The sequence below is a fragment of the Acomys minous genome (genome assembly GCF_964271855.1).
Source record: "Acomys minous genome assembly, chromosome: 9".
NCBI lineage: Eukaryota > Metazoa > Chordata > Mammalia > Rodentia > Muridae > Acomys > Acomys minous.
In genome coordinates, this window is record NC_140490.1 from 80,619,115 (window position 1) to 80,639,938 (window position 20,824).

General features: G+C 58.7%; 1 protein-coding gene across 6 annotated transcripts in view; it reads right to left on the reverse strand.

The window, feature by feature from the left end:
* Positions 1 to 392: 392 nt before the first annotated feature.
* Positions 393 to 20,824, reverse strand: part of SBNO2 (strawberry notch homolog 2) — a 46,544-nt gene continuing 26,112 nt past the window's right edge. For 4 of the 6 annotated variants that reach the window (XM_084795472.1, XM_084795470.1, XM_084795473.1 and 1 more), the window contains exons 5-31: positions 16,105 to 16,266; positions 13,461 to 13,544; positions 13,103 to 13,199; positions 12,805 to 12,959; positions 12,593 to 12,726; positions 12,418 to 12,508; positions 12,169 to 12,312; positions 10,813 to 10,930; positions 10,338 to 10,443; positions 10,013 to 10,166; positions 7,094 to 7,270; positions 6,911 to 7,008; positions 6,384 to 6,469; positions 5,310 to 5,800; positions 4,557 to 4,688; positions 4,260 to 4,395; positions 4,071 to 4,183; positions 3,886 to 3,957; positions 3,688 to 3,796; positions 3,500 to 3,574; positions 3,270 to 3,413; positions 2,215 to 2,309; positions 2,048 to 2,140; positions 1,831 to 1,962; positions 1,653 to 1,729; positions 1,367 to 1,557; positions 393 to 1,276 (exon numbers count right to left, since the gene is read on the reverse strand). In XM_084795472.1, the coding sequence (XP_084651598.1) occupies positions 825 to 1,276; positions 1,367 to 1,557; positions 1,653 to 1,729; positions 1,831 to 1,962; positions 2,048 to 2,140; positions 2,215 to 2,309; positions 3,270 to 3,413; positions 3,500 to 3,574; positions 3,688 to 3,796; positions 3,886 to 3,957; positions 4,071 to 4,183; positions 4,260 to 4,395; positions 4,557 to 4,688; positions 5,310 to 5,800; positions 6,384 to 6,469; positions 6,911 to 7,008; positions 7,094 to 7,270; positions 10,013 to 10,166; positions 10,338 to 10,443; positions 10,813 to 10,930; positions 12,169 to 12,312; positions 12,418 to 12,508; positions 12,593 to 12,726; positions 12,805 to 12,959; positions 13,103 to 13,199; positions 13,461 to 13,544; positions 16,105 to 16,266 (3,918 nt within the window). In that variant the 3' untranslated portion in view covers positions 393 to 824. Of the gene's footprint in view, positions 1,277 to 1,366; positions 1,558 to 1,652; positions 1,730 to 1,830; positions 1,963 to 2,047; positions 2,141 to 2,214; positions 2,310 to 3,269; positions 3,414 to 3,499; positions 3,575 to 3,687; positions 3,797 to 3,885; positions 3,958 to 4,070; positions 4,184 to 4,259; positions 4,396 to 4,556; positions 4,689 to 5,309; positions 5,801 to 6,383; positions 6,470 to 6,910; positions 7,009 to 7,093; positions 7,271 to 10,012; positions 10,167 to 10,337; positions 10,444 to 10,812; positions 10,931 to 12,168; positions 12,313 to 12,417; positions 12,509 to 12,592; positions 12,727 to 12,804; positions 12,960 to 13,102; positions 13,200 to 13,460; positions 13,545 to 16,104; positions 16,267 to 18,891; positions 19,700 to 20,824 lie in introns of those variants that run through there. The other 2 variants (XM_084795474.1, XM_084795475.1) reach the window with 2 other exon arrangements.

The window sequence follows — 20,824 nt, forward strand, 5'->3', positions numbered from 1 at the left end:
GGGTGTGGCTGAGCTGGTGCCTCAGACCCAGTGACCCCACACTGCCTGCCTTAGTCTCCCTGCTGCCCACCTGGAGACCCAGTGGCCTCTTTACTCCCCGTGTGGCTGTGAGCTTTGTGCTTCCAGGCTTAAGTGACCCCAGGACTGGGGACTAGGTGCCTTGTTCTCCCTGCCTTCCCTTCCTTGGACTCCCTGCAGGCCCGCCCCTCCCCAACCCCTCTGCAGGGCGGGGAAGCACCTTCAGCCCAGACTGCAGCTGCCACTGGTGTGGGATGAATCCCTTCTCCCCAGTTTGTCCCTATTAGCCAACCCCGTCACCTGTGTCCACTGCTCTGTGACCCTCAGGGTCCCCCTTCCACTGACCTGCAGGCTGTATGTAGCACACTGGGAAGTAGGCAAAAAGGCGCATATATTTAAAAAAGGTCTTTACATATGTACACCAGAGTTCATTATAAATACATAGAAACCAGGGCCCGCCGGCTGCGCACGGATTCCGGGGCTGGGGAGGGGCGGGGAACAATAACTTAGGGTGCAGGGGTTGCATATATTAACGGGGTCTGCCCCATAGCGCCCCATAGTCTGCGGGGCCTGAGCACCGGATTTCCTGAGTTACCAGCTCTCTGGGACCACCGAGGCCCATGGCTTCCAGGCTGGGCGTGGCCAGAGCAGGAGGCCCAGAGGCCCCAGGCCCCCCCCCCCCCCCCACTGGCTGGGAAGGACTGCAGCGCTGCAGCCTCAGTAGTGGTGGGAACCTCTCTGCTCCCAGGGGAGCCGGTGGGCCTCGCCAACCAGGGCAGTGGGAATTCAGCGTCCGCAGTGGCGGCTTACGAGTTGGGGAAGGGCGGGCTGAAGTGGATGACGCTCTGCCGCTCAGTGGCCCCGCCACTCACGCCCACCAGAGGCGCGGGGGTCTCCGTGGGCCCCACGCGCAGAGAGCGGAGCATGTCCTCCAACACTTCCCTGAAGTTAATGTCGCAGCCTTGGTGTGCCAGCTCCAAGGGGTTGGTGGTAGCGGGGTCCCTGGCACCCAGCATCAGAGAGCTGGGGTCTGGGGGCGGCAGCGAAGGAAAGGCGAAGCGTGGAGGCGGCGGGAAGGCCTCGGCTGGAGGGCTGTAGGTCAAGTCCAGCACCTCACCCGACCCGCAGGGAAGCGTGACGGCTCGTGGGGTGGGTGAGCGCGCGGCCAGCCCCTGGGTGCTGCGGCGCTTCGCCTCGGCATCCATCTGCTGCAGCTCCTGAAGCACGCGGTGCACGCAGCCCTCGGGGACCTTGATGCCTGTGGCAGCGCGGACACGCCGTCAGGTCCGCTGGGGACCACACCTGGGAGCCCGTGCTGCGGGGACCTGGCACCCGCCGCCCCACTCACCCACTTGCTTCTTCTTGTCCTTGGTCTTGAGGCGCACGATCTGTAGGTAGCTGCTGCTGCTGACATCCGCCATGACGGCGGCGATGCGGCCCCACACGCGCAGCAGCGCCCCGCACAGCATGTAGTGGTGGCGGAGGCGCAGGCCCTGGGAGCAGCCCTTGCCCTCCTGTGCCAGTCGGCAGCGCTGGTTCCTGTACCAGGGGACCGCTGGTCAGCCCACAAGGCCCTGGGACACTGGGCGCCCGGCTCCGCCCTCTCTCCGTGTGGCTTCCCGCCCGGGCCTCACCAGGTGGTGTGGCTGCAGTGCTCCAGAGACAAGGCATAGCTGCTCTCCCAGGGCTCCCGGGCCTCCTCCGCGGTGACCTGGGGACGCAGGCCCGTAAGTCAACAGGGACACTGGCTCAGGAGCTCCCCCCCCCCCCCCCCCGCATCCCGGCCACCATGGGCGTGGTGTCCTTCCCTACCCGGTGGAACTTGCGGCACAGGCTGTCCAGGGTCTCCAGCTGGCTCTGGCGGCCGATGTTCGGCTTGTACACGGTGAAATACTCGCCGCGATTCTGCTCGGCCAGAAGGCAGCTCATCTTGCTGCCTCGTACCTAGGGGCCAGAGTGGTGAGGCCGCCGACGCCTGGCCCTCGGGGTAGGTGTGCCAGGGCCAGCTCTCAGGAGTGGGGGCACTCACCTTGTAGGAAAGGTAGAAGCCATCATAGGGACCTTTGAGCTCCAGTGACCGGGCGAATGCGTCTTCCCACTTCATACCGCGGTCCACGCTGATCTGCTTGGCAAGTGGGGGTGTTAGCAGGTTTCGGGGCTGGAGCGGGGGCTGGGGCTGAGGGGCTCCCTGCTCACCTTGTAGAAGACCACCTGCCCATCCTGTGGGTGCCCAGGGGCCTGGAACACCTTCTGGCTTTCTTCATGGATCTCGTTGACGCCAGGGGCCAGGTCTGAGGAGAGGGTAGGTCAGGGACCAGGTCGAGGGAGCCTGTTCTCTGCTACACCCATCAGAGCTGACCCCATCAGCCCGCAAAGGAACCAAAAGCCTGGAGGTCAGATGTCCTGTGGGTGGGTGTCAGGTAACCTCCAGTCTGGGGTCCCCAGTGTCCTGCTGTGCACAGCTACCCAGAAGGACTGTGTCTGTTAGCAAGGACAGGTCTGTCTTCTTTTTTTTAAAAAATACATTTCCTTTTGTTTCTTTGTATCCCTGCAAGTATCTGCACATGAGTAGTTAATGCCCAAGGAGGCCAGAAGAGGGCGTGAGACACGCTGGAGCTACAGCTACAGTTACAGGCAATGCTCCCTGGGGCAGAACCGCTCTGTCCTCTGGAAGAGCAGCACAGTGATTTTACTGTTGCTCTCTCCGGTCTCTGAGTTGGGATCTCAAGTAGCTCCGGCTGTCCTTTAATCCAGTATGTAGCAGGTGAGCCTACACTTCTGATCCCTTTGCCTTTACTAGTGTGCCACCACCACGCTTATAAATGGCTATTTGTCCAGTGAGTGCCATCTATAGCAGGCTGGCTCTTAGTGCGGCCTGACACAAACATAAGCTTCCCTTCCCGCACAGTGGCACACACCTTTAATCCCAGTACTTGGGAGGCAGAGGCTGGTGGATCACTGTGAGTTCGAGGCCAGCCTGGTCTACAAAGTGAGTCCAGAACTGCCAGGGCTACACAGAGAAACCCTGTCTCAAACCCTCTCCCCCTCAAAAACAAAACAAAAACAAAAAAAAAAAAACCCAAAACCAAAACATAACCTTCCAGAAAGCACTGGGATTATCTCTACTTTGGTTGGCTGGTTGGTTTTTGTAAGTGCACAGTGTGGGGTCCACAGGTTACAATGGCAACAGGTTAGAGCAGCCTGTGGCTCTGGGCGGCTGCACTTGCCCTGGCTCCCGTGCTGCTGCTCACCCAGGATGCCCATGTCGTATCTGCCCTCCTTCTTGTCTATCTCGATGAGATGGTCAAAGGTGTCAGAGAAGTACTGGAACAGAGCGTTCTGCTTGTGCACCTCCAGACCAAGGATGCGGTTCAGGAACTTGGTGATGGAGCAGTCTGCGAGAGGAGCTGGGTCTCAGGCTGCCTTTGCCACCCTCCCGATGGCCCCCGCATCCCCACCCCCGGGTACTTCCGGGACTCACCCTTCTCCACATCCAAGCCGCCGGTGCGGGACTCCCGGCCACCGATGCCCACTGACAGCAGCCCCTGCTTCATGTCTGCGAGGGAAAACTTGCCGCTGATCCTCGGATCCCGGGGCCGACCCTGCGGGCTCTCTCCCTAGAAACCGGCTTCCAGCCCGGCTGCAGTCCCCACACTTCCCCAGACTCACCACGAAAGAAGGCGGCATCCCCTCCCGGGTAGCCCTGGGGCAGGGGCACCCTGTTGTCCGTCTGGCCCAGGATCGTGGCGAGGACGAGGCTGAGCGCGCGGGCACCGTACTGTGGGGCAGACAGGAAATGAGGCCGGGGTGGAGGCCGCCTCTCCTCGCGCATCGCGGCCTCTCCACAGCTGCCCACCCTCTGCGTACCTTGTTCTCGAAGTTGTACTTGCTCAGGTCTCTGGACTCGGTGGCGCGGCGATCTCCATGGGTCAGGGCGCCCTGTCAGGGTGCCCAAGACAATTTGTGATTCAGGTTCCAGCATCCCCGCGCCGTCCTAGTCCCCGCCCAGCAGGGCTCCGCCCAGACACCCGCCTCAGGCCCGTCCCGCTCACCAGGCTCTCCAGCCGCTTGGCCACAATGGAGGCGAACCTGCGCTCCCCTGCCAGCTCGGAGATGAGGAAGACATACTCGGGCGCTGAGACTTGGTTGGACCTATGGGTACGGCCTGAGGACAGAGAGACTCTAAGAGACTGGGAGGGTTCGGGGGCCCGGGCAACCCAAGGCGGGGCTAGGGGCCGCACCAAACTGCTGAATGGCCCGGTCTGCGCTCCACGGCAGTTCCAGGGTCATGTGTACCCGGCGCCGCTGGTTCTGGACCCGACGGTCGGCTTGGAGGGAGACACCGGAGCTGGAAGCCTCAGAGATGATAGCCACGAGCTGGGGGGCGAGACGGATCAGGGTGCTGGGGCCGCCCCCCTCACTGCTCAGGGCGGGTATCAAATGCTATGTGCCTTGAGGACTGCTCACTTGCAGACTTAGCCCCCTCCCACCCCTCCCCCCTTCCCCTCCTCTCCCCCCTACCCGCCCCCAGACCTCACCTTCTCGCCGCTCATGAAGCGCTGTTTCTCCCTGAGGTTCACGTGGTCAATGGACAGGCCCTGCTCTGCTCTGGACTCAAAGACCACTGACCCATCGGGCCTGGAAACCACGCGGCCTTTCCTGCCCGTCATCTGTGGTTGAGGACAGAGAAGGGAGGTCCCACAGGTGCCCGAGTGGTGGCCCAGTGGACTGTGTCCCCGTCTGAGATACAAGGTGGCTCTGCAGGGACTTGGTTTCCAGTGTGGCCTCAGCAGCCACGAGGGCTCCTGCCACTATCAAGGTCTCTCTTTCTTCCTTTTGAGAAAATACCTATTTTTATTTTATGTATCTGTGTGTCAGTGCTTGCGTTGCGGCACATGTGCTGGTCCCCTCAGGCCCATCTGGAAGAGCAGGAAGTGCGCTTATCTGCTGAGCCATCTCTTCAGCCCTCCCCACCCCACCCCACCCCCGTTTTTTGTTTGTTTGTTGTATTTTGTTTTGTTTCCCAGACAAGGTTTCTCTGTGTAGCCCTGGCTATCCTGGACTCACTTTGTAGACCAGGCTGACTTCAAACTCAGAGATCCCCCTGCCTCTGCCTCCCGAGTGCTGGGACTAAAGGTGTGCGCCTCCACCCCGCCTGCCCTTTCCCTTTTCTGAGACCAGACCTTATGTAGCCAGGCTGGCCAATGGGGGAGGGGGGACAGGAACACACACCCCTCTGTAGCCAGGCTCTAGCCCTCTGCAGGCGTAGATCCCTACGGCCCTCGGCTCACCTCGGCCACACACTCAGGGCCCCCGAGCTGGTGGATGAGCTGGTCCAGCGTGTTGACGGGCAGCTCCCGGCCCAGCGTGCGCACCTTAGCCAGCAGGCCCTGCTTCAGCCGCTCCACACGCTCCAGCACACCAGGGCCCTGCAGGTCTCTCTGAGGAGGGTACAGGGGACCTGGGGGTGGGAAAGGGTGAGTCAAGTGGCCCTGCAGGCCGGGGAGAGGACAGCAGGGGACCAGAGGCCATGGCACAACAGGAGTCCCTGCTGTGGGTATGTGGCTGCTCCTGGGTGGCGGAGGCTCACCTCGGTCGTCTGTGGGGAACGTGGGGGCATCCACGATGACCACGTCGTCGTCCACCAGGGACTCTGGGGATGAGTTGAAGTCACTCTCCAAGCCAGCGTCGGACTCTGTGCTGCTGCCATCGCTGATGCGGATAACTCCTGCAGCCTCCAGGGCCAGTCTTGGAGCCTTGGTGCTGCGGCCTCGAGGCCGCCCTGCAGGGAGGGGTCGTGGTCAGCTCAGGACAGAGAGCAAGAGGCCAAGGCCAGCAGGGGGCCTGACTCCAGTGAGGAGGAACTCAGAGCGGTCTGCGCCCAGCGGGCTTCTTGCTGTTTGGATGTGTCTTGCATTCCCTCCAGGAGGCCCCCCAGCCCTACTTTGGGGCCGGGCAAGGTAACCTGGGGGAGCACCTTGTCCCCACCCTCGGCCCTGATAGGCTTCATGGCTGGACCCCAGTGGTAGGGAAGATTAAGTAAGAGCCTCAAGGGACAAGTCCAGGGACCTCATGTGACAGTGTCAGCTGCCAGGAAGCTGCCTGCCTGCCAGTGAATGGGGCGGAAGCTGTAATCTGCCATGCCACTGGGGTCCCCGGGGCCTCGGCTATTGGCTAGTGGGGCCTAGCGGGAGGGGTCTTGCCCCAGGCCTTAGCTTCTGAGCATCCTGCAGGCACATGGCCAGCCCTGCCCACTTGCACTGCCCGGCTGTCTATGTGCAGAACTCTAGAGTAGGGCAGAGTCCAGGACGCTCTGCAGGGAGGGTGGAGTGGAGAGCACAGAGCGGTGTGGGGTGGGCATTTACGTTTCCTCTTCCCTCCGCCCCGGTCGCGGTCACGCCTCCTCCTGGTGGAAGGGAAGTGCTTCTGAATCAGGGACAGGAAGACTCCTCTGCAAGGGAGGAAGAGGAGGCTCAGCAGGAGGGCAGCCATGCTGCAGCCTCAGGAGTGGGTGGGTGGGGGGTGGCGGGGTGCACTGGCTCCCAGGTTGGGGCCAGTAGGATCCAGCAGGGAGGAGCCTCACTGGGGTGCACTGAGGTGACTCCTGAGAGGGACTTACTTGCAGGCCACTGGGAGCCACAATGCCAGGCCTGAGAACCCCGTGGAACTGTGTAGAAATGGCACCACCCTGTGTGTGGGCGATGCCTAAAAGTCTCCTTTTGAGACCCCAGGACCTCAGTGATGTGCCCCCTCTACCCCCAAGAATCCTGTCTGGTCCTGCCTCCCGGTGGCTTTTCCCCAGCTGCTGAGGGCAAGGGCAGCAACGGGTCACCGCAGGGCGGCCCAGGCCCTGTGCTGTACCCATCGCGGTCGTCACAGTCCCGTCACTCACTCTGCCGCGGAGACAAAGCAGTCCAGGCGGCCCTCATTCTCGTCCAGCACCTCGCGGGTCCGCGCCTCTCCTGTGGACTGCAGCCCGATGACCACGCACTGCAGGGATGGGGTGTCTGAGCCGGACTCCAGGGCCACTGTCCACTCACCTGTGTCCCCTCCCCAGGCTGGCCTCGGCGCCCACCTTGTCGCGGCTCAGCTCCAGCTGGGCCAGCTCCAGCAGCCGCTGCACCTTGGCTGCGATGCACAGGTACTTGAAGAAGCGCTGGTGCGCCGACCAGAACTGACCCCACAGGGACTGGCGAGACTCCAGGCCGACCCAGTCAGCGGCCTGCTGGAACACGCTCAGGGCCTCAGCCCACTGCAAGAGCAAGGCCTGTGATGAGCCCGCTAGCCAGCCTTTGGCAGAGGCCGAGGCGGCACACGGGGTGAGGGGCAGTAGGCATGAACAGTGAGGATGTTACGGCCAAATCACCCCAGGGCAGAGATGGATACGGTCAACACGCTACATTCACATACAGGGTTGTCAAAGAACTGCTTAAAAAAAAAAAAAGCATGGGGTTGGGAAGGACTGTTTTTCTTAATTTTTTAAAAAAGGATTTTATTTATTTTATGTATACGAGTGCCTGTATGTACCAGAAGAGGACACCAGATCCCATTACAGATGGCTGTGAGCCACTATGTGGTTGCTAGGAATTGAACTCAGGACCCTCTGGAAGAACAGAGAGTGCTCTTAGCCTCTGGGCCCAGTTTTCTTATTTGATTAAGAATCTCAGTTAAAGGCAGGCGTGGTGGCGCACGTCTTTACTCCAGCACTTGGGAGGCAGAGGCTGCGGTCTCTAAGATCCAGGCCAGCCTGGGCTACACAGTGATGCTAGGATAAGCAGGGATACACAGAGAAACCCTGTCTCAAAAAACCAAGATAAAAAAATCTCAGGTAGTCCAGGCTGGCCTTGAACTCCTGAACGCCTTGCTTCAGCGTCCTGGGCACTGAGATGATGGGGGGATACTCTATGTCGAACTTAAAAGCCCCCCTTTCCTGAGGGGGGGGACATCCTGAAATAGAGTGTCATTTATCGCAGTCTGGCATTGAGTGGGATATGTAGCTCTGCTATATCTGACGGCCCTGCCTCCCCCTCCCACGTGCTGGGGGACAGGCATGCACCCTATATATAGTTTCAGGGTTCCTACAGGGCTGCTGAACCTGAGGCCTCCTGGGCACCAGGCCGGAGCATTCTGTGTGCGGCACCCCAGACTCTGCAAGGACCTGAGCAGTGCCAGGCCCACAGCTCTGTCCTGTGATGGGGGACAGTTTGTCTTGGGTGAGACTGGCTAGGCCTGAGGAGCACTCACTGGGGCCTCAGGGCTGGCCTGTGCACGTCCCAGCTGACCGCCATCCGTCTTTCTTCTCAGCATAGCTCCGCCAGCACCACGCTTTCTGGCCTTTTATTATTTTTAAAAAATAATTTATTTTTATGTTCATGGTGTTTTGCCTGTATGTCCGTGTGAGGGTGTTTGATCCTCTAGAACTCGAGTTACAAACAGTTGTGAGCTGCCACATGGTTGCTGGGAATTGAACCCGGGACCTCTGGAAGAACAGCCAGTGCTCTTAACCACTGAGCCATCTCTCCAGCCTGTTTTCTTATATATATATATACACGATTTGTTGTTTTGTTTTGTTTTGTTTTGTTTTTCGAGACTGGGTCTCTGTGTCGCCTTGGCTGTCCTGGATTCACTTTGTAGACCAGGCTGACCTCGAACTCACAGCGATCCTCCTGCCTCTGCATCCCAAGTGCTGAGATTAAAGGCGTGCGCCACCACACCCAGCCCTGTTTTGTTATATTTTGAGACAGGGTTTTCCTATGTAGCCCAGACTGTCTGGGTGACAGCAGTGTGCCATGCCCAGTTTGCTCTTTCCTACTTTGCAGTGCAGTGCTGGGGACCAGACTCGGGCTCTGCATACACTGGACAGCGGGGCTATGGTGCACCCCTGCCCTGTGAGCACTTGGAAGGCTCAGGCAGGAGAGTCAGGTGGGGCCAGGGTCAAAGGCCTATTGCTGAGCCAGTGTGGAGACAGGAAGCTGTCCATCTAGGGCCCACAGCCACATGGAGGCTGGATTTTGGGGGTGGGAGCAATGTCACAGTGTCACAGATGTGACTTCCTCATGCAGAAGCTGGATGTTCTGGTATATGCCTCTTACACTGCACATGGGTGGCTGAGGTAGGAGGATTGCCAGAAGTTACAGTGAGATAAGATAATCTCAGAAATAAAAGTTAAAGTAATGGGGGCTGGAGAGCCGCTCTTCCAGAGGGTCCAGGTTCAATTCCAAACACCCACATGGCAGTTCCAGGGAATCTGATGCCCTCAGACATACATGCAAGCAAAACACCAATGCACATAAAATAAGAATAAGTAAACCTTTTTTTCTTTTTTTAAATTAGGGGGCTGGAGAGATGGCTCAGTGGTTAAGAGCTGGCTGCTCTCCCAGAAGTCCTGAGTTCAATTTTCAGAACCACATGGTGGCTCACAGCCATCTATAGTATGATCTGATGCCCTCTTCCAGAATGCAGGTGTACATGCAAATAGAGCATTTATATACATTAAATAAAATTTTTTAAAAATTTAAAGGTAGCTAGGTAAGCAGGGCATGGTGGTGCACGCCTTTAATCCCAGCATTCAGGAGGCAGAGGCAGGTGGATCTCTGTGAGTTCGAGGCCAGCCTGGTCTACAGAGTGAGTCCAGGACAGCTAGGACAAGAGAAACTGTTTCCACCCTCCTGCCCTGCCCCAAAAAAAAACAAAACAAAACACAATAAAGTAGTTAGGTGGTGGTGGTGACACACACCTTTAGTCCCAGCAGGGCCTGGTCTATAGAGTGAGTTCCCTGTCTCAAAAAACCAAAAAGGAAAAAGAAATGAAAAAAACAGAGTAAAAGTGAAAAAAACCCAAAGACTTGCCCAGGTGGACTGAGGCTGACACAGGTCTGGCCTGTGCCCCGGAACCGCCTACTCCCTACCACAGATACCATAGAGTGTGTGGGATGCTAGGACAGTGACACAGATGTGGAGGAGGAACAGGGGTTCCTGCAGTCACCCCAGCTTACCAGCCGGGCCGCACGATTATAGACCTGCTCAAAGGCAGGGGACAGCGGGATCTCCTCGATGCGGAAGGTGACCCCTGCGAAGCTGAGCTGGCGTGCGATGTACATGCCGCTGACCTTCATGTCCATGGCCACGAGCTCCATGGCGCCCACACCCCTGCAGACAGATGGCTCCTGAGCAGGGGCTCCCCTAGGCACCCCAGCAGGAGAGAGCCAAGGAGCAGAGCTTATGCACAGGCCCCATGGCCATGAAGAGGCAGAGGGATGGTGAGGAGGGCACGGCCAGCCATCCCCCCCACCCCCCACCCCCGGCTCGGTGGAAGCCCACCTCTTCTCAATGGCGTGCAGGAACTCCTCGAAGGTCCGGAAGGGTGTGCCGTCGCCCCAGATGCCCAGGCGGCTCATGTAGATCATGTTGCGAGGCTCAGAGGCACCTAAGGGTTTGAAGCGAGGAGCTGAGGCCAGCAGCTCACAACACAGCTGGGAAGTGGCACGGGTGACACAGAGGCTGAGTGGGCAGTCCCAGGGAGGCCTGGGGGCCAAGGGGGGGCATCTGAGGTTCTTGGGACCATGTCCCCTCAAGGTCAGACAGAGACCATCAGCAAAGGAGGGGCTGGCTTGGAGACAGCAAGTTCTGGATTTGCCTCAGGTACCAAGCAAAAACAGGGTACAGACCCAGATCGTGTGCATGGCTGGCAGGACACCCCCATCCCTGGCATCCCTGTGTAGGCGACATCACTAACAGGCTACATGTGTGACTGAGCTCACCCCCCCCCCAGCTCAGCCGCTGTCCCATTCCCTACCTGTGGCACTGGCGTACACCACCCTGGCCTGGGGCAGCTTGCTCTGTAGGTCCAGCACGGCCTTGCCCATCTTGGTGGAGCTGGCATTCTTGGCTTTGTGGCACTCATCAAAAACAATCTGGGATATGCTGGGTTAAGGAATGTTCCAGAAGGCTGGAAGGCACCCCAGAGTATCAGAGAGAACTGCAGAGGTGTGTGTGTGTGTGTGTAGGTATGTCGGTCAACTGAGAGTGGGGCTGGGGACCTGGGGACCCTGAATGGCTGGTAGGTGTTAGAAAGGGGCTGGGTAGGGCAGTGGGGCTCAGCAGCAGGCATGGAGCTCTGAGCTCCATCCTTAGCACCACAGAAGCCAGGCCTAGTGCCCCTGCTGTGGGAGACCCTGTTGTTGGTTTTTTGTTGTTTTTGTTTTTATTTTTTTGTTTTTCGAGACAGGGTTTCTCTGTGTAGCCTTGGCTGTCCTGGACTTGCTTTGTAGACCAGGCTGGCCTCGAACTCACAGAGATCCGCCTGCCTCTGCCTCCCTGAGTGCTGGGATTACAGGTGTGCGCCACCACACAGGAGACCTTGTCTTTAAAAAAAATAAAAATAGGGCTGGAGAGATGGCTTAGAGGTTAAGAGCACTGGATGCTCTTCCAAAGGTCCTGAGTTCAATTCCCAGCAACCACATGGTGACTCACAACCATCCACAATGATATGTGATGCCTTCTTCTGGTGTTAATGTGTACATAGGTAGAACACTGTATAATAAATAAATTAATAAATCTTAAAAAAAATAAAAATAGAAATAGAAATAGAAAAAGGCATGAAGAGTGGTCAATTTAGACCACACGGGGAGACGATCTCAAGGCCAACATGAGAAAGACAGTAAGAAAATACACTGGGAAGAAGCTCTTGCCGCCACAGCAGGGTGGACCCTGTGGACCTCAGGCCCACCACCCCCAGGCACATGCCTGGAAGGCCATAGGCCCTCACATGGGCACAGACTGACAGACTGTGCCCTGGTCTTGTGGGCTGTGAGTATCAAGGAAAGCCCAGCACAGACAGCCTCCGGCATGCCCAGCCACTCCTCGAACTATAGGGAATCCGGTCACCCACAGGCTTGCTGGGCCAGACCAGAGGCGCAGAGAGATGGACCCTGCTCTGTGCTCAGCCCCAACATCAGGACGGCTCTGAAAGGGGCTGTGGCCAGCTGGGATGAAGAGCCAGGCCAAGTGTGAGGGGCGCCTAGCTGGTCAGCGCATGCAAGGCCTCAGACCTGCCTCCCATACGTTCAACACCCATGCAGTATAGGCCCGTGCCCTTCAGTGCTGCCATTCTCCGTGACAATCCACCCACCCACCAATGGCCACAGGATACCACTCCGTCGAAGGCCTCTCCGCACCACTGCAGAATCTGGCGTAGGCGTGTGCGATGCTGCCCACCCGCCTGGCTTTCTCCAATCAAGGCGGAATAGGTGGCAAAGAGGACACCCTCTGAGGTAGTGTTGTCACCGTACTTGATCTGCGGACACAGGTTCAGATGTGGGGATGTGTTCGGGGACTCCCCTGCCTCAGCTTCTTCTTTAGTAAAGGAGGCTGCACTCAGCTGGCCACCTGCCCTACCTACCTTGCTCAGTGCATGCACCGCGATGCCTGGGGCCTCAATGTCTCTCAGGTCCCGTTCTGCATCATACTTGAGGTCATTGGAAGCACTGAACCTGGGGGAAAGGCCTGGTCAGGAGTGCGCTGTCCACGCCAGCCTATCCCGCCTGCCCGCTCCACCCGGCCAGGCAGGCGCTCACCACAGAGCCTTCTTCCGGCCTCGCAGGTAGTTCTCCACGATGATGCCCGCCACTGTGCGGCCCTTGCCCACGCCGGCCCCATCTCCAATTAGGAAACCAGCACGCTGCCCACTGGGCAGCAGGACCTCGTGTTGCTGTGGGTGAGCAGAGACAGTCAGGCCTGGGATGCTCGGTGCCCTTCAGAGCCTGGGGGGTGGGGCGAGGTGGGCTACCTGGCAGGCATAGGTGATGGCTTCCAGCTGCAGGGCAGACAGGGTCCCATTGTCTGAGGTGGGTAGGGCCAGCGTGTAGGTGATGTCTGGAGGGGGCACGCTGGACAGCGTACTGGTCTCCACCACGCGGTCTGGGTGCTGCCTCCCGATCTTGGCTGGCGGGGACACAGAGGCAGAGCTGGCACATGACAAGGGAAGTGAGCAGTAGGGCGGCAGCCTGCACACTACGGATGGAGAACCCCACACTTGTCTGGCTTCTTGGGAGGTGTCTCCATCCTGCCCCGGCCCAGACACTCACACTTGGATGGGACATAGTCAGCATAGGTCTCAGCATGGCCCAGCTCCTCAGCCTCCTCCTCCTCTTCCCCCTCCTCCTCCTCGGGCTGGCTGTGTGACTGTAGGGTGTGACAGTTCAGGGGTCTGTCCCACATTCAGTGACCCAGCTCCCCAGGGCAGCGGACATGTTGTGTGCAGCAGGCCCAGCACTCTGGTGTCGGAGGGCGGTAGCTCCACCCTAACCCCTGAGGGGCCCTCAGTTTTTCCAACTATTAAACAGGCAGGGCAGCCCAGTGTCCAGGCTGCCCGGGGCCCAGAACACTGGAGATGTCTTCAGAGCCGCTCAAGAACCCCAGGACACTCCAGCCACCCGGGGTTACCTGGTAGCTGACGAGAAGTGGGGTGCTGGAGAGTGAGGTCACCGGGTCTTCAAGAGCTGAGAACGGCCCAGCAGGTAGGAACAGCTACAAGACAGCGGGGCAGGGTGTGAGCCAGGGCCTCCTACACCATGTCTGTTTCCTTAGGCAGGGGCCTGTGGTTCTCAGGGGCCAAAGCCCTGGCCCTGCGCAACCTAGACCTGGCAGGGTGGGCTGGGAACATCGTGTGTCCCTCTGGCATATGGGGGATCTGGTCCTGGGAAAAGTGGACAAAGCCAGCCAGTCTTAGCGTGCAGACTTGGGCCCTGTGAGGGCTGGACAGATGTCTTTGGGGGTGACTAGGTACTAGGTAGCCGAGGGGCGGCCTGCCACCTGTGGTGGGATCTCAGGATCTATCTCCCCAGTTTCCTTTGTGGGTGATCAGGTGAAAATGTACCCAGCACCATGACCAGACTCCAAATGTCCCAGGCTCCTCATGGTGAACAGGGGACCCTGGCTATCATGCTGAGTCTAGCTGCAGGACACATGGCTCTCCTTTGCAAACTGAGTCTCAATGCCTCAATCTAGAGATATATGAAGATTAATTTATGTTATGTGAATGGGTGCTCTCCTTACATGTATGTAAAGTGCACCATGTGACTGCAGTGCCTGTGAAGGCCACAAGAAGGTGCTGGACCTGCTAAAACTGGCGTTATAGATGGTTGTGATCCACCAAGCAGATGCCGGGAACAGACCGTGTGTCCTCTGTAAAGGCATCACCCCCACCCCCACGTTTTGCAGACAGGGTCTCATGTAGCTCAGGCTGGCCTCAAGCTCCCTATGCAGTGGATGAGGCTGAACTCCGGATCCTCCTGCCTCAGCCTCCCGAGCGCTGGGTGACAAGACCACTGGTGCGGGATGCACCAGGGGACTGCTCTACTCCTGAGCCCCAGCGCCCCTGCTGGCAGGCAGCCAGGGTGGCTGCTCACTGACTGGCCCTGGGGGCTGCTGGTTCTGAGGGAAAGTGGAAAGCAGTCTTCAGTCCTAACCCAGGGCTCCCTTGAGATGCGCCATCCTTGAGGGAGCACAGGAGTCTCTGGGGCACGGCAGGGACAGTCACTGTCACATGTCCCTTGCTCTGCTGGGAACAGCGCCAGGGGTGTTGAAAGCTGCCCTCCGGAAGCTCGGGAAGGTTACAGGTCCACACTCAACGCTCCTCCCCCCCCCCTTTTTTTCCTTCTTTCTTAATTTAACAAAAACCCAAACAGCCCGTGGAGGTTCCTGGAAGCTGAGTCATGTTCCGGGCCGGGGCAGCACAGGGTGTTGGGTTTCAGATATGGGACCTGGTCCAGGCAGCCTGGGGCCCTGGATGGGGTGAGCAGTGTACCCTGTGGCCTTGATCTCAAGGGGGAACAGGCCTCAGGGCACCACACAGCACGGGGTGCGTGGGGCACAGAGGGGCGGCCTGGCCTGCTGGCCCTGTGCCAGCTGCACCTTTGGCCTTTGGCTTGGAGCTGCAGGGCATCAGGGAGCTCCTGGAGCCTCCTGGGAGCATTCCTAACTTACACTCGCCACTGGTTAGGCCCTGGGAAGCCTGGGCTGGGGTCCCCTTGCCTCGCTGGGACTAGGGACCAGGGCAAGCTCAGGGGGGCTCTGTCCACGCCAGGAGCTCCCTAAGTCGGGATGACCACACATGTCCCTAAGACATTATTAGTGTCCACTGGGGGCAAAAATCACTGCTGGCTAAGATCCCTCTGGGTCAGAGTCGTGCACACCCCGAAGCCTGTGTCACACAGTCCCGTGCGTGTGTGCGTGTGCGTGTGTGTAGGGAAAGAGGTCAGTCCCAGAAGCCAGGGTTCCCTGAGGGACACTGCTTGTCTCACTGTGGTGCTTTCTGGGCTCTCACAGGGTGAGGGAGTAGACCGAGCATTAAACCCCTTGACGGGGCACAAGGCCAGGGGCTCCCTGTGAGGGTCACTGACTCACCCACCCAGGCCAATAGATGCCCCTGGCTGCGAGAATCCCACCTGTCTGTCTCAAGACACTGTCTGGGGTCTACTGAGGGCAGAGTTCGTGGGGTAAGAACTGATAACCCGATTGCCTTTGGAGTCAGACATGTAGGCACACACCTGTCACCTCAGCACTCAGAGGCTGAGGTGATTGGATCAGGTCAACCTTGGCTACAGAGCAAAGTTGAGACCAGCCTGGGCCATGTGAGAGCCTGGCTCAGAAACTAAAAGAAGCCGAACAAAAATAAACTCAAGCCCCGCGATGGTGGGAGGCAGAGGCAGGTGGATCTCTATGAGTTTGAGGCCAGCCAAGTCCACACAGCGAGTTCCAGGACAGCCAGAGCTATTACACAGAGAAACCCTGTATTGAAAAGCAAAGCAAAACAAAACAAACCCCCCCCCCCAAAAAAAAAAAAAAAAAAAAAGAAAAAGAAAAACAAAAGCAAAACCTCAGGCTGCTTTTCACTTCTCTCCAGGATGCACCTGTGTCCCCAGCAGGGGGCATGAGGGGACACGGGATGTGTGGGCCTCTAGGGACGTGGGTTTGGCCTGCCAGCCTCTGGGGTACGGGACCCCTTGTAACTCACGCCTGAGCGTGCTCGCTGTCATCACCCCCAAGCTCGAGTCAGGCCTCCCTGTGTTGCCATGTGTGTGCTCACCTTGTCATGGGCGGCTGAGGGGGTGGTCACATCCCAGATGGTAGGTACCTCGTTGAGGCTGTCAGCTGACACGAAGTTAGGAGTATCTGGGATGTCTGACAGGGAATCCACAGACGAGGAGAAGATGGAGACATTGGAGAGGTCCTCGAGGCATGAGGGGTCCTAGGGGACAGGCACGGTGAGGCAGTGGCTAGCTGTGGGTACGCCGCGCGTCCCAGAAAGCAACAACTGTTCTGCCACACAGTCCTCCCACACCACAGCATGGACATGGTACTCAGTGACAGGAAGACACACAAGGCCACACACTGTGGAACTCTATGACAAGTAGGAGACCCCAGAAATGGCAAGTGGATTTAGGGGTTCCAGAGGTGGGGAGGGGTTGGGTGATGGCGAGCGGGAAGAGGATTCCTTCTGATGGGATGGAATGTTTTAAAAATCATAAATACACAGCTAGGAATACATCAAAGCCACAGAAATGAACAGTTTAAGTGAGTCACCTATATGGAACATGGGTTAACGTCAACAAGCATATGCTTGTTTACTCTGTAGCCCAGGCTAGCCTCAAGCTCACAGCAATCCTTCTGAGTGCTGAGCTGACAGGCGTAGCCCCGTCCCAGCCAGCCAGTCCCGCCTCCACCTAGAGGCCCTAGAGCACCCCATGCCCCACCCCCACCAGACATGGGATTTGAAGCCAGGGTGATGTCCCTGAAGGCCTGGGCTTGGGCAGAAGCACCTTGTCTCCCTGTGGTCCAGTTGAGGGACCAGCCCCATCACAGTAGCCCTCAGTCCAGTGGCAGGAAACTAGTGGGTCCTGCTGACATCTGCCCCCGGGGCCACAGCCAGAACCAGGGGTGATCGGCTGTGGAGAGCCCCTTCCTGATGAGTCTTGCCCTTGACAGAGAGTGCGCCCATGGTGCACAACAGGCGCCTCCCTGTGAGGCACCCTAGGAGAGTGCGGCTGCACTGGGGGCTGTGCCTGAACCTGGTTAACCCAGGTTAGAGGTCTCCTGCTCTGCCCAGGACTCAGGAGGCACCCTGTGCTCACCCAGCCCACTTTGCAGCCGCTCTCCAAGGCTTGTCTCCTTTGACTCCAGAGCCCCGGTCTCGGGTGGACCCCGGGTCACTACCCACCTTCTCTGAGGCTCCGTAGGCAGGTCGGAGGCATCTGGCTTTACCCAGGGAAGGGGAGGCAGCTGACTAGGTACCAGATGCCTTCTTGGGGAACTCTAAGTAACAGCCTGCGCCCAGAGTCAACCCTGGCCGGCAGCATGGGACAGCTCTGAGATCGCGTGGTGAGAGAACGCAGCCCTGGACAAGGGAGCAGCAGGGGAGCTTCAAGAAGCTCAGGGCTCCCTAGGACCCAGCAAGGTGCCCGTGACTCTCCCACAATGGCTCAGTACAGCCATTGGCAAGAACAGCTCTGACCCTGTTCTGTCTCCACCTTCCCTGGGAAGGTCTCAGGGGCTGTGGCTGGGGAGGCTCCCAACAACTACCACAGTGGCCCCAGCCCAAGGTGGGGACAATGTCAGTTAAGGCTGGCCCCAGGAGGCGACCTAAGGAGGTGAGGGGAAATTGAGGCACAGGAAACGGCAGGCCACCATGTGTCAGCAGAAAGCTCCGCACTCGATGTGACGTGCATAACACAGGGATGGAGGTGAAGGCCCCAAGGATCACACGGTGCCACCCCGGAACTCTCATTTTCTGAGGCAGTCTCACATTACTCAGGCTGAACTCAAACTTGCTATGTACCCTAGGCTGGCCTTGAACTCCCAATCTTCCTACCTCCACCCCCAGTGCCTGTCACCTTCCATGCCAGCATAAAACTTTTGCCAACAAAGCCAGGAGGGACAAACATCCTGACACCACCTCCACCCACGGGCACGGGGTAACACTTCACCTGGACACAGACAGGCCTGGCCCTGCACCTGGCCCTGCTCCCACGCGAGTGCCAATGCCCCAAGACACTTCGGGACTCAACTCTCAGTTGTCACCAGCTTACCTACACAGACTCACACTGGTGAGATGCCCATCCCGCCATGGGAAAGGCCACAGGTAGGTGCTTGGTCCCTTGGGTGCTTTGGGCCTCCCCTGCAGGATGCTCTGAGGACAGGGTCCCAGTGAGGCCCCCTAAGGTCTACACCCTGTAGCTCCTCCCTGCTGGGTCTTTAGAGGCGAGAGCATGGGCCTGTTGGGTGGCATATAATAAGGAGGCTGGGAGGGTTCCCACCGTGGTTGCTGGCTGCAGCGGTTGAGGTAGCCCTGCTAGGGGGAGGGGAACCGGCAAGAGCTAGCCCTAGATCCCCCTAGGCCACTGTAAGGTCACACAGAGGACACCACCCCAGCCCAGAAAGAAGGACCCAGAAAAGACCCACAGAAACACAGACTTCCCAACCCATTCTAGACTGGGGAGCCAGAGGGAAGATGGGCTGGCTCCCTGCTCACCCGTCATGCCGGACCTGGCTGAGATTGAGTCGCCGTAGCCCAGCAGGAGGAGTTGACAATAGTCCCTCCTAGTCTGAGGACACCCCCAACTGACCCCTTCCCCAGCACGGAGGGTGGCTGGGCCACTTACACCTGTGGCTCCTTCCCACAGTCAGCCTCGGCCAGCTACTGCCCTGAGTCCCAAATCTCTGGCTTAAAACATTCTGGCATGTTCACTGTGACTTGCCAAGAAAAGTACAGAGTGGGCAGGGCTGGGGGCATCCTGCGCCACAGCTCTGCCACCTGTGGGAGCTCAGGGGCGCCACAGGTGGCTCTGGGTGGCCCTGCCGGTCCCAGGCCAGTTACCTTGTTGAGTGAGGCGAACTGCAGCCAGAAGCGCAGCTGCGACATGGTCGGGGTGCAGGGTGCTGAGAGGCGGCTGCAATGTCCCCCTGGAAGCGCTACTGGGGAGCGTCAGCCTCATGACCACGGTGGCCGCAGGCTCAGCGGCTCCGAGTGGCAGCGCTGGCCGATCTTGCCGGCCCCATTTGCATGAGGGTTAGTCACCGGCTCCCGACTTCCCCTAAGGCTGGGCTGGGTTTCAGGAAATGATGCCTGCCTGGTAAGTCAGGGCAGTTACTGGCAGAGCGCGGAGAATTACTGTAGGGGGCGGATCGGCCCAGAAGGGCTGTCAACAACGGCAGGCGCACCCTGCTGGGCTCAGGGCCCGCTCTGACCCCACTCCTCTGGGGCACCCCATGGGGGCAGAAAACAGCCTCGGTTTCCCTGGGATTGCTAAAGCACAGGGCTCCATGCTGTGCACCCCCACAGGGATCCCAGGGGAGCAGGGGCTGTAGGCAAGTCTGTGAGGAGCAGGGTTAGGGGAGCTGAGCTGGGGCTCCCTAGCCCTTCATCAGAACAGCCTCCTCACCCCAGGCCACAAGGGAAGAAGACACTTCCACTGTGGGCAACAGGGATGCAGGTCAGAGGTGTGGTCCTCAACAGGGCTACAGCCATGCCTGCCTGTCCCTGGGGATGTGGCTTCTCCTGTTGGAGGCTGAGGTATCCCAGGAAGAGGCTGAGGAGGCTGAGGTCCCATCCAACAACAAAGAGCCCTGGCCATCTTGTCAGGACAACAGGGTTGCAGGGTTCCCCTAGACTGTCACACCCCTGGCCATCAAGGGCAAAGGCCCCAGAAGCAGCAGCCAGGATAAACCCGTGCCCCAGTCCCCCATCCACCCAGGAGCCCTTGGACTGCACACAGATGCAGGCACTGAGCAAAGCATCAGTTTGAATCAGCACAGTCAAGCCAGGCATCCTGGCCCATCCTTGTTGCCACAGCTCTGAGGCTGAGACAGGAGGATTGTGAGTATAGCCTGGGCTACACTCCAAGACCTTATCTCAATAAACACAAAACAGAAGTCAGAGTGGAACGCCACTCCAAGGACAGCTGGGTTCAAAGCCAGCCATGGCAACTGTGGGCGAGGGCGTGGGGAGCTGAGGGCGTGGCCTCTAGCGAAGAAGTCTCTCAGACAGCTTAGCTTTGACTCTGCAAACACATTCCCAAACACTCACGGGAACACCAGGAGCACCCACAGCAGTGAATCACAGCAGCAAAGGTGCAAACAGCCAGTGTCCACTAGTGCACACAGCATGCCTTATCCACAGACAGGAGCACCACATGGCCACGAACAGGAGAGAGACTCCAGGAAGACAGAGTGGAGGAGCCTCAAAGCCACAGTGCACAGAGATAGCCAGACACAAGAGCTCACACCGTGTGTGGCTCCAGGGGCTGGGGATGAGACGAAGAATCTGTCGGGGACACATCTTCCTCTGGGGACAGAATGTTCTAGAACTGGATAGAGGTGAGGGCTGCCCATGTCCATAAATACAGTTCTATGCAGCCAAGGCCAACATCGAGCTCCTGATCCTGCTGAGGCGCTGAGTGTACTTTGAAAGGACAATCTTTACAGAAGGGGTGGGCGTCTAAGAAGGCTCAGCGCTGGTGGGCCTTTAATCCCAGCACTTGGGAGGCAGAGCTCTGTGAGTTCGAGGCCAGCCTGGTCTACAAAGTGAGTCCAGGACAGCCAAGGCTACACAGAGACCCTGTCTTGGGGGTGGGGGTGGTCATGGACTGATGAGACTAATGAAAAGCCGAAGCCCCAAACTCCCCAACAATGAGGGTGGGGGGCCTGAGGGTGCTTTCAGGGCTCAGCTATGGCAGGGAGGGGGCCTCTGACCATGGATATGGGGTCACTCTGCCCCCTGCAGCCCCTGGAGGCCAGACATGTGGGCTTTC